The sequence below is a fragment of the Rhinopithecus roxellana genome, chromosome 8 (genome assembly GCF_007565055.1).
Source record: "Rhinopithecus roxellana isolate Shanxi Qingling chromosome 8, ASM756505v1, whole genome shotgun sequence".
Taxonomy (NCBI): Eukaryota; Metazoa; Chordata; class Mammalia; order Primates; family Cercopithecidae; genus Rhinopithecus; species Rhinopithecus roxellana.
Genome location: NC_044556.1, coordinates 5,974,762 through 5,986,987, shown reverse-complemented (window position 1 = coordinate 5,986,987; position 12,226 = coordinate 5,974,762). Strand labels below are relative to the sequence as shown.

The 12,226-nt window shown below is 43.9% G+C and overlaps 1 protein-coding gene across 1 annotated transcript; it reads right to left on the bottom strand.

The window, feature by feature from the left end:
* Nucleotides 1-556: 556 nt before the first annotated feature.
* Nucleotides 557-1,495, bottom strand: LOC104682295 (olfactory receptor 7D4-like). The gene has a single exon (XM_010388865.2). It carries the CDS (start codon nucleotides 1,493-1,495, stop codon nucleotides 557-559), a length of 939 nt encoding a protein of 312 aa, XP_010387167.2.
* Between the last annotated feature and the right edge of the window lie 10,731 nt (nucleotides 1,496-12,226).

Sequence of the window (12,226 nt, the reverse complement as noted above, 5' to 3'; positions counted from 1 at the left end):
AAGAGTAGAACTGAAGGATAACAGAGAAGTCTCTTTGTATAAGACTCATACGAAGTACTCACAGTACTCACAAGGTAATGTTGACTAAAGACAGAGAAACAAATTCCATGAGATTAAGAGGCAGAATTTTTTTCTTTTTGAGACATTTTATTATCTTTGTTGCCCAGGCTAGTCTTGAACTTCTGGTTTCAAGTGATCTTCCTGCCTCAGCCTCCCAAAGCACTGGGATTATGGATGTGAGACACTGTGCCTGGCCTGTAGGCAGAATTTCTTTAGTTGCTGTTGTTTCTGAGAGAGGGTCTGGCTGTATTGCCCAGGCTGGAGTGCAGTGGCACAATCTCTGCTCACTGCAGCCTCAGCCTCCTGAGCTCAAAGGATCCTCCCACCTCAGCCTCCTGAGTAGCTGGGACCACAGGTGCATACCACCATGCCTGGCTAATTATTATATATTTTTTGTAGAGACAGGGTCTTGCTGTGTTGCCCAGGCTTGGCCAGAATTTCTTTAGCTCACTGCTGCTACCTCTGCCAACTCAGAAACCCAGGACCAATGTTCCCGTCATTGAGCATAGAGCTTTCTCCCAAGCAGTCTCTCTAGGGCCCTCTTGATGTCCCTGTTCCGCAAACAATAGATGAAGGGGTTCAGCATGGGGGTGACCACAGTGTACATGACCGAGGCCACCATGCCCCACCAGGAAGAGGACAATGCATTGGAACTAAGATACACACCAAGGCCTGTCCCATAGAATAAAGAAACCACAGACAGATGAGATCCACAGGTAGAAAAGGCTTTGTGTTTCCCATCTGTGGATGAGATTCTCAGGATGGAGGAGACAATTTGGGTGTAGGAGAAAAGGATTCCTGAGAACGGCACAAAACCCAGAAGGCCGGTCACCACGTAGAGCAGGATGTAATTGACGTGTGCGTCTGAGCAGGCAAGCGTGAGGGCCTGAGCAAGCTCGCAGTAAAAGTGCCGAATGACCCAAGTGGTGCAGAAGGACACCCGCAGCATCAATAGACTCTGGACCAGGGAGTATGACAAGCTGAGGAACCAGGACACAAGAACCAGCAGGCCACAGAGGCGGGGGTTCATGATGACAGGGTAGTACAGGGGGTGACAGATGGCCACATACCGGTCATAGGCCATCACGGTGAGGAGAAATGTGTCCATGCCTCCAAAAACCATGAAAAAATACATCTGGGAGATGCAGCCTGCATAGCTGATGGCATTGCTCTGCGCCTGGATGTTCACCAGCATCTTGGGGACCGTGGTGGAGGTGAAACCGATGTCAGCCAAGGACAGGTTAGAGAGGAAGAAGTACATGGGGGTGTGGAGGTGGGAGTCAGAGCTGACGGCCAGGATGATGAGCAGGTTCCCCAGCACCGTGACCAGATACATGGACAGAAACGGTGCGAAGAGCGTCTGTTGATCCTCTAGGTCCTGGGAAAATCCCAGGAGTAAAAATTCTGAAACCCTTGTTTGATTTCCCAAGTCCATGTTGCCGACACATCAGCTAGACAGTTAAGGAAGGGAAGAAACATGAAACAGTTGCTGAACAGGATCCAAAATCTCTCTGCTGTTTTTATTTCTTGAGGAGAATAATTGGATACAAAAGGTTTAAAATCGCAAAACTTAGGAATCCTACATTCTGTCATTTGTTATAGGCAACATTTCATGATGTTGACTAACACCTGTTCATTGGCCTCTCGGAGACTCACCCATCATTCCCTTTTTCTCTGCTTTAGCATCATCAAATCTACCAAGATAAGAGCAACTTTAAACCTTAGAGATAAAATGGTCCGCACCTGCTGTAACACACATAAGGTCCAGTGAACCTAAGAAAAGGTCAGGGTCATCTTCCTTGTCTAAGACACAACTAAGACTGAAGAAGGTCAGACAACTATGTTTGAGCAGTGAGAAAATATGAAAGCAGAGATAATAGATAGGCAGAATATTGCAAGATGAGTGGATTTAGGTTTTTCAAGGAAGGAAAGAGGGAAGGAGGGAGGGAGGAGAGAAGGAAGGAAGGAAGGAGGGAGGGAGGGAGGGAGGGAGGGAGGGAGGGAAGGAAGGAAGGAAGGAAGGAAGGAAAGAAGGAAGGAAGGAAGGAAGGAAGGAAGGAGGAGGGAGGGAGGGAGGGAGGGAGGGAAGGAGGGAGGGAGGGAGGGAGGGAGGGAAGGAAGGAAGGAAGGAAGGAAGGAAGGAAAGAAGGAAGGAAGGAAGGAAGGAAGGAAGGAAGGAAGGAAGGAAGGAGGGAGGGAGGGAGGGAGGGAGGGAAGGAGGGAAGGAAGGAAGGAAGGAAGGAAGGAAGGAAGGAAGGAAGGAAGGAAGGAAGGAAGGAATTACTTTTTGCCTCAAGTCCCACTTGGAGTTATGGTGGCAGCCAAATTCTGATTCAAATAGGTCATGAGATTACCACTAACAACATTCATCTTAAGAAGTTGGCCACACATTAAAAACCTTCTACCTTAGAACCAGGGTTTCAAAATTAGAGACCAGAAAGATACAGTCATTTGACACTTAAACAATTCTCTTTTTCCATCCACATAATAAATATGGCCTAATCTGTTTCTGTTGTCTAGTGTTGGTGCATGTTTGTTGTTGTTGGTGGTGGTTTTCTGCTTTTGTTGTTGTTGTGGGTTTTTTTGTTTGGTTGTTTTTTGAGACAGAGTCTCACCCTATCACCCAGGCTGGAGTGCAGTGGCGCAATCTCGGCTCACTGTAACCTCCGCCTCCCTCCTCCTGCCTCTGAGTTCAAGCGATTCTCTTGCCTCAGCCTCCTGAGTAGCTGGGATCACAGGTGCGCACCACCACGCCCAGCTAGTTTTGTAAAAAACTAGCTAGTTTCACCATGTTGGCCAGGCTGGTATTGAACTCCCAACCTCAGGTGATCTGCCCACCTCGGCCTCCCAAAGTGCTGCGATTACAGGCGTGAGCCACGGCGCCTGGCCTGGTGCACAATTTGTGTTGAGCCATGCTGGGGAGTATACAATAATTGAACTAGATTGACAACTAGGTTGCTAGTCACTGAAAAAGTGCTAAAAGTCATTCCGCAAGAGGGTCTTCTTTGGGCGAGGCTAAGTGTTAGCTGTTGGGGATACAAAGATTAATGATGTGGTCTTTTTTTTCCTTGTGGTTCCACCTTCCAGAAGATGGATTCAGAAACAGATCATTGTAACACAGTGAATTAAGTGCTAAAATAAAACGATGTGCAGAGTGGAGTACAGAGAGGATTCCTCAACCCAGCCTGGAGTAATGCATTCACAGAAGGACTCCTGGAGGAAGGAATACCCGGGCAAGGAGTTACCCAGGTGAAGGGTTGCACAGGGGCATTTCTGGCAGAGATATAAGCAAGGGAATAAGCCTAGAAGCAAGCAGCAGCACGGGACAGAGTTTTCTTAGCCCTTTGCTGCTGCTTAAGCGCAGTGTTAGATAAGAATGATGAGGATGATGTTGGAGAGGTGGGCAGGGATGACATGTCTAAGAACTTTGCAAAGTATAATCCATAAAGGATGGGGCTGTGAAGGAACTGCAATCAAAGGAGTAATGTGATAGGAATTGCAATTCTCCCTGGGGCTTGGAGGGAAAGATGGATTTAGGGCAGGCAAAACTAAGGACAAGGGAACAGGGGGTTGGAGATTCCTCATATCATTAGAGTTGAGTGGAACAACTCAGGAATATTTTTACAAAGGAACAAGGTCAAGCTAACAGTCTCAGCTTAAGGACAAGACTTGACACTCAAGTGAAATGGAGGGAATTATGGAAAAGAATCCTGCGGGTTTCAATGCTTCCCTTGCATTCCCCAGAGGATATGATGTCAAGACGAGACTGGATGTTGGGCTTGCCTGAGCCCTTCACTTTCCCTCACTCACCCACCCTACCCTAGTTGTTATATACCATGGCCTTCGATTCCAGGGAACACAGACGCTTGTCTCTTGAAGGTATCTACTTAGAACCACGGATAAGGGTAAAGAAAGATGAGGACCATCCTGGCTAACACGGTGAAACCCCGTCTCTACTAAAAAAATACAAAAAAAAAAAAAAAAACTAGCCGGAGGGGGTGGCGGGCGCCTGTAGTCCCAGCTACTGGGGAGGCTGAGGCAGGAGAATGGCGGGAACCTGGGAGGCGGAGCTTGCAGTGAGCTGAGATCTGGCCACTGCACTCCAGCCTGGGCGACAGAGCGAGGCGAAGGATAACTCTTTCTGGAGAAGCAGGAGATGTTTCCAAGCAAGTGAGGGTCACAGAGAAGAATTCAGAATCCCCAACAGCTAACACTTGGCCTCGCCCAAAGAAGACCCTCTTGCGGAATGACTTTTAGCACTTTTTCAGAAGAAGTTAAAGCTCATTATGCAATGGCAACTTAAGCAAATAGTCTAGCCATTCTGCCTTCTAAGAAATCAGCCTCAAGAGCTTCTTCTCCATGGACATCACAGTGTTTCTCCTGCCCTGCGATTAACAAGTCAATGCCGGGGAGGAGGGAGGGATTGCATTGGGGAGTTATACATGATATAAATGATGAATTGATGGGTGCTGACGAGTTGATGGGTGCAGCACACCAACATGGCATAAGTATACATATGTAACAAACCTGCACGTTATGCACATGTACCCTAGAACTTAAAGTATAATAAAAATAAAGAATTTAAAAAAAAAAAAAAAAAAAGTCAATGCCTTTCCCCTCAATCATCTCTTTTCCCTGTTTCCCTCAACACTTACTGGGCTATGATCTAGGCAGAGGGCCTCTGAAGTTCTTGGGTCAAGTAGTAGGTGAAAAGAACTAGAAGTGACCAGGACTTCACCGCAAGGCACCTACAGCTCTATCAGTACCTTGGGGCATCCATTTGTACAATGCAGATTGCGCATTGTAAGACCACACAGAGTGATCCAGGGCAGCGCTGTGATATCAAAGAGTGCCCCAGGCCAACAAACAGTAGCTCTTCCTATAATCTCCATCAGTCATCCACCCAAGTAATATACAGGCAAAGTTAAAGCTCATTATGCAATGGCAACTTAAGCAAATAGTCTAGCCATTCTCCCTTCTAAGAGCTTCTTCTCCATGGACATCACAGTGTTTCTCCTGCCCTGTGATTAACAAGTCAATGCCTTTCCCCTCAATCATCTCTTTTCCCTGTTTCCCTCAACACTTACTGGGCTATGCTGGCTTGGCAATGTGGACTCACCACAGGAGCCACCTCCCCTGAATCTTGTTGTCTCATGGAAGTAGGTGATAAAGACAGAAGCTCTACCCTCCGAAAGAGCAGAGAGAGAGAGCCCAGCAGGTGGTACGGGGCTTGGATGATTTCTCCTGGAGAACGCGTGAGTGTCTTGGACCTTGTGCCTGGAGGCCTGGGTGACTGTAAGTAAAAGTGTTGAATGTTGGGCCCTGGGAGGGTGTATCCCCTCTGAAGCTTGTTAGACAAATTGGTCAATGGCTTATTCATTCCCTGATCAGTTTGGTTCCTCAAGGGCAGGGAATACACAAGAAGAGGTCTCTGAACTGCCAATTCCTTATCCCTGGGAGACTATCAATGAGGCCAGCTGTGATTCCCATCTCCTGTACCCTCTCCTTTGGGAAGAGTTACTCTAGTCTACTTTGAATCACCTTTGGTGACAACTGTCAGCAATTTTTTTTTTTTTTGGAGAGAGAACCTCGCTCTGTCTCCCAGCCTGAAGTGCAGTGGCGAAATCTTAGCTCATTGCAATGTCTACCTCCTGGGTTCAAGCGATTCTCCTGCCTCAGCCTCCCAAGTGGCTAGGATTACAGGCGCCTGCCACCACACCTGGCTAATTTTTGTATTTTTAGTAGAGATGGGCTTTCACCATGCTGGAAGTCTGGTCTTGAATTCCTGCCCTCAAGTGATCTGCCTACCTCAGCCTCCCAAAATGCTCAATTATAGTTGTGAACCACCACACCTGGCCAGCATTTCCTGACTTGAGGTTTCCTAATCAGGCAGATAGTTGGGTAGCAAAGGGTCCCACGATTCACAAAAAGGTAGTGGTTCTCAAAAGGGAGCCTGCACCAGAATGACCTCAAGGACTTGCTTAAACACAAGATTGATAGAACCCACTTTCAAGTTTCTGTCTCAGTAGGTCTAAGCTTGAGTCATAATTTGCATTTTGGACACATTCTAGATGTGATGGTCCCCAGGACAATCTTTTTGGGAACCAGTATCCTGGGGCAGTGTTTCACAAATTTAGATGTATCAAAGTATTATAAAGAGGGGATCTTGTGAACAGATAGCTTCCCACCCTATCCCAGACTTACCTTGCCAAGATCTCCAAAGGAAGACCTAAGAATCTACTTTAAAAAAAAAATACTACAGTTTTTTGTTTTTGTTTTTGAGACAGGGTCTTGCTCTGTCACCCATGCTGGAGTGCAGTGGCGTGATCACAGCTCACTGCAGCTTCAACTTCCTAGGGTCAAGCAATCCTCCCGCAACAGCCTCCTGAGTAGCTGGGACTACAGGAGTGCACTAACATGCCCAGCTAATTTTTACTTTTTTTTTTTTGAGACAGGGTTTCACCATGCTACCCTGGGGGAGCTTGTTAATATATAGCTTCCCGCTCCATCCCAGACTTACCTCGTCAATATCTCCAAGGGAGGACCTAAGAATCTACTTTTTAAAAAAATTGTAACAGTTGGCCAGGCACAGAGGCTCACACCTGTAATCCCAGCACTGTGGGAGGCCAAGGCGGGTGAATCACGAGGTCAGGAGTTTGAGACCAGCCTGGCCAACATGGTGAAACCCCATCTCTACTGAAAATACAAAAATTAGCCAGGTGTGGTTGCGCATGCCTGTATTCCTAGCTACTCAGGAAGTTGAGGCAAGAGAATTGCTTGAACCTGGAGGTGGAGGTTGTAATGAGCTGAGATCGCATCACTGCTCTCTGCCGGGGGGACAGAGCGAGACTCTGTCTCAGAAAAAAAAAAAAAAAATTGCAACAGTTTTATTTATGAAACTTTTTATTAATTTAAAATAAATAAATAATAAAGTTTTTATTATTAGTTTTTCCTTTTGAGACAAGGTCTCACTCTTGTCCAGGCTGGAGTGCAGTGGCACGATCTCAGCTCACTGCAGCCTCAAATTCACCAGCTTAAGTTATCTTCTCACCTCAGCCTTCCAAGTAGCTGGGAGTACAGGCTGCGCTCCCACACCCTGCTGATTTTTTACATTTTTTTGTAGAGACAGGGCATCGCTATGTTGCCCAGACTGGTCTAGAATTTGTGGCCTTGCAGAATTCTTCCATCTCAGCCCCCCAAAGTGCTGGAATTACAGGCATGAGCCAGCACACCTGGCCTTTATTAATATTTTTATTGTGGTAAAATATGTATAACAAAATTGACCATTTTAAGTGTAAAACTTAGCAGCACATTGCCAGGCATGGTGGCTCATGCCTGTAATTCCAGCATGTTGGGAGGCTGAGGTCAGCAGATCATCTGAGGTTGGGAGTTCAAGACCAGCCTAGCCAACATGGTGAAACCACGTTTCTACTACAAAAAGTATACAAAAGTTAGCCAGGTGTGGTGGCGTGCACCTGTAATCCCAGCTACTAGGGAGGCTGAGGCAGGAGAATTGCTTGAACCCAGGAAGCGGAGGTTGCAGTGAACTGAGATCATACCACTGCACTCCAGTCTGGGCGACAGAGTGAGACTCCATCTCAAAAAAAAAAAAAAAAAAAAAAATGGAGACTCACTGGCACTATGTACATTCACAACGGTGTGCACCATTACTACTATCCATCTTGCATTCTTTTTCATCATTTCTGAATGGAACCCCTACACGCATGAAATAATACTTCCCATTCTCCTCTGCTTCCAGGCCCTGGCAACCTCTATTGCTCCTTCTGTGTCTATGAATTCCCTGTTCATGTTTCCTCACGTAAGTGGAATCACACAATATTTGTCATTTTGCATCTTGTTTATCTCACTTAGCATAATGTTTTCAAGGTTCAACCATGTGGCTTTTATTTATTTATTTATTTTTTACTTTTAATAGCAATGTGAGTCTTACTATTTTGCCCAGGTCGGTCTCAAACTCCTGGCCTCAATCCTCCTGCCTTGGCCTCCCAAAATGCTCTGATTACAAGCATGAGCTATCATGCCCAGCTCCATGTTGCTTTCGGGATCAAATGCAAACAATCATTACTGAGGCCAATGGCAAGGAGCTTTTTCCTTATATATATTTTTGAGAAGGTTTATGGCTTCATGTCTTAAACTTAAATTTTTCATGCATTTTCAGTTGATTTTTGTATATGGCATAAGAGTCAAATTTCTTTTTTTTTTTGCATATGGATATTCAGTTTTCACGCCACCATCTACTGAGAAGACTATCCTTTCCTCCACTGGGTATTCTTCATGTCTTTGTTGAAAAATAGTTGACTGCACATACATGGAGGTATTTCTGGGCTCCCTATTCTGTTCCATTGGTCTATATGTCTGCTATTATGGCACTGACATACCGTTTTGATTCAGTAGTTTTGTAGTATAGCATGAAATCATGAAATGTGATGCCTCCACCTTTGTTCCTTTTTTTAAAATTTTTAATCAACAAATAATAATTGTATATATTTAAGGGGTACTAGGAGTTTTGTTATATGTATACATTATGGAATGATTAAATAAAGCTAATGAACATACCCATCACCTCACATACTAGACAAGAACAGAGAGAGAAATACTGTATGATCAGGAGCTAAGCTGTGAGGACATGAAGACATAAGAATGATACATTGGACTGTGGGTCTCGGGGGAAAGGGTGGGAGGGGGTGAGGGATAAAAGACTACATATTGGGTACCGTGTACACCGCTCGGGTGATGGGTGCACCACTTGGGAGGCTGAGGCAGGAGAATCGCTTGAACCCAGGAGGTAGACATTGCAATGAGCTGAGATTTCGCCACTGCACTTCAGGCTGGGAGACAGAGCGAGGTTCTCTCTCCAAAAAAAAAAAAAAATTGCTGACAGTTGTCACCAAAGGTGATTCAAAGTAGACTAGAGTAACTCTTCCCAAAGGAGAGGGTACAGGAGACAGGAATCACAGCTGGCCCCACTGATAGTCTAGGAGCTTAACACTAGCCTGGGCAACATGGTGAAACCCTGTCTCTACAAAAAAAAAAAAGCTGGGTATGGTGGTGCATGCCTGTAGTCATAGCTATTCAGGAGGCTGAGGTAAGAGGGTCATTTGAGCCTAGGAGGTCGGGGCTGCAGTGAGCTGTGATTTTATACAGCCTTTCAGAATAGTTTTCAACTTTAATGAGACAATATAAACCTGATACAAAACAGACAAGTATATTATGATAAAAGAAATCACAGGACAACCTTCTCATTAACATAGACACAGAAATACTTTTTTTAAAGTCACATTGAATCTAGCAAAAATGAAAAGGCTAATAAACCATATCCAAGTGTGGTTTATTCCAGTAATAGCTGTTGTTTTACCATATGAAAATCAAGGAATATATAATTCACCTTATTAACAGATTTAAGAATTTTCTTTTCCAGACCTCTCAGGATTGACAAGGATTTCTTAAAAGACCCTGATACATGCAGAGAAGGCACTAGATAAAATCTAATGTCCATTCATGATTTTTATAAAACAATCTTGACGATCCAAGAACAAAACAGAATTCCCTTAATTTGATAAAGGTTATTTATAAAAAAACTTCTAGGTAGTGTCATACTTAATGGTGAAATATTAAACACATTTCCCTAAGTTCAGAAACAAGGCAAAGATATTCATTTTCATCATTTCTATTCGTTACTCTAAAGAAATAAGGCAAGAAAAATTAGCAAAAAATAAAGTTTAGAAATTAGGTAAGACTTTCTTTTATTGGTATTAACAGGATTATATATATAGAAAATCCAAAATAATCCACAAAGTATTGGAATAAATAATTGAATTTATAAATGTCACCAGCTATAAAGTCAATATACAAAAAGATATTGCAATTCTATGTACTAGCCAAAAACACTGAAAAACAAATAAAAAATATAAAGCAAAATATACTTAGAAATAAATTAAACAAATCAAGATTTCTACAATTAAAACTAGAAAACACTCTTGAGAAAAGTTAAAGACAACCTAGGTAAATGGACAATTATACCATACTCATCAATTGGAAAACTCGATATTATAAAGATGTCAATTATCCTTAGGTTATTTTACAAAATCAATGCAATTACAGGCATAGTACCAAAGATTCATTTGTGAAAATTAATCCTGAGATTCCAAAATTAATTTGGAAAACATGGGGAACAGAGAAGGCAAGACAATCTTAAAAAAGTTGGAAGGCTTTCACTACCAGATTTCCAAAAATACTACAAAGCAACATAAATTAAGATCGTATGCTACTGATGCAAGAAAAGGCAAATGAACCAAGGGGCAGAGATCGCCTAAGCAGAGAGGAAACCATGGTCTCTTTGATAAACCTATATACACACACCTTGATCCCATCTCACGCGCTACAAAAAATTATTCAAAGTAGATTACAGACGTACATTAAAAAACAATAAAGAATCTAGAAGGAAACACAGGAGAATAGATTCATTATCTTGGTCCAGACAAATAATTCTTAAACAGGTGTCAGATCTCAAGTTGATCTTTATGCTCATTAAAGATTAAGCAGCAAAGCAATCTTTTTTTTTTTTTTTTTTTTTTTTTTTTTTTTGAGACGTAGTCTCGCTCTGTCTCCCGGGCTGGAGTGCAGTGGCCGGATCTCAGCTCACTGCAAGCTCTGCCTCCCAGGTTTACGCCATTCTCCTGCCTCAGCTTCCCAAGTAGCTGGGACTACAGGCGCCCACCACCTCGCCCGGCTAGTTTTTTGTATTTTTTAGTAGAGACGGGGTTTCACCATGTTAGCCAGGATGGTCTCGATCTCCTGACCTCATGATCTGCCCGTCTTGGCCTCCCAAAGTGCTGGGATTATAGGCTTGAGCCACCGCACCCGGCCTTTTTTTTTTTTTTTTTTTTTTTTGACACAGAGTCTCACTCTGTTGCCCAGGCTGGAGTGCACTGGCACAATCTTGGCTACCTGCAACCTCCACCTCCCGGGTTCAAGTGATTCTCCTGCCCCAGCCTCCTGAGTAGCTGAGATTACAGGCACAGGCCACCACACCTGGCTAATGTTTCTTGTAGCGACAGGGTTTCACCATGTTGGCTAGGCTGGTCTCAAACTCCCGACTTCAGGTGACCCGCCTGCCTCAGCCTCCCAAAATGCTGGGATTATAGGAGTCAGCCACTGTGCCCGGCCGAGCAGCAATCTTTAGCAAGCTAAACACATGTTAACGGATGATACCTGACCTTTCTAAAATGCTCTCTAGGAACTACCTAACCCTGGCTGATTTCCCAGACTTCACAGTTCCCACATGCTGCTAAGACCAGCATAACAGCTAACAGTATTACCACTGCTTTCAGATCCTACCTGCCCACTCCTGCCTCCTCCCGTCTGCATATGCCCCCAAATTGCTAGGACCCTATGATTCAGTCAGTGCAGACTCTAACCCAGTTTCTGGATAAGCATGGGCACGAACCCTAAACAAATGAGAGTATTACATTCCCCAGGCCAGTGACTAGAGTACAGTGGGCAAGTGAGCCAGTCAGAGCCAACTAGATTCAATTCTGATCATCATATTGGAACTGTTCAAAAAGACAATCACTGTTTTCTCCCTGAGACTTTAAGCTGGGAAGAAAGTAGCCAGAATTTCTGGGGCCTGCTATGAAGAGACAACCTGCTTGGAAATGCTAATGCAGGAGGATGCACAGCCAAGACAGGGAGACAGATTTCAACTACATAACATTTTTTTAGCCCCTGAATTTAGCCATGCCTGAAGCTCATTATACCCAAGGACTTTTTAGTAATAAATTATTTAAACCAACAAATTCCCTTTAAAGAATAAAAAGGCAAGACAGAGATTGGGAAACGTTATCTGTAATGTATGTATATGTAATATACATATTTTATGTATATATGTAATATATGATACATGGTTTATACATATCTATGCATGTGTACCTAGATATAGATATACATACATACAATAAAGGACAAGTAACCAGAAGGAAGCCCTTCACTTTTAAAAAAAAAAAAAAGGAACCATAAATCTGGGTGTGGTGGCTCATGCCTATAATCCTAGCACTTTGGGAGGCTGAAGTGGGTGGATCACCTGAGGTCAGGAGTCCAAGACCAACCTGGCCAACATGGTGAAACCCTGTCTCTACTAAAAAAAAAT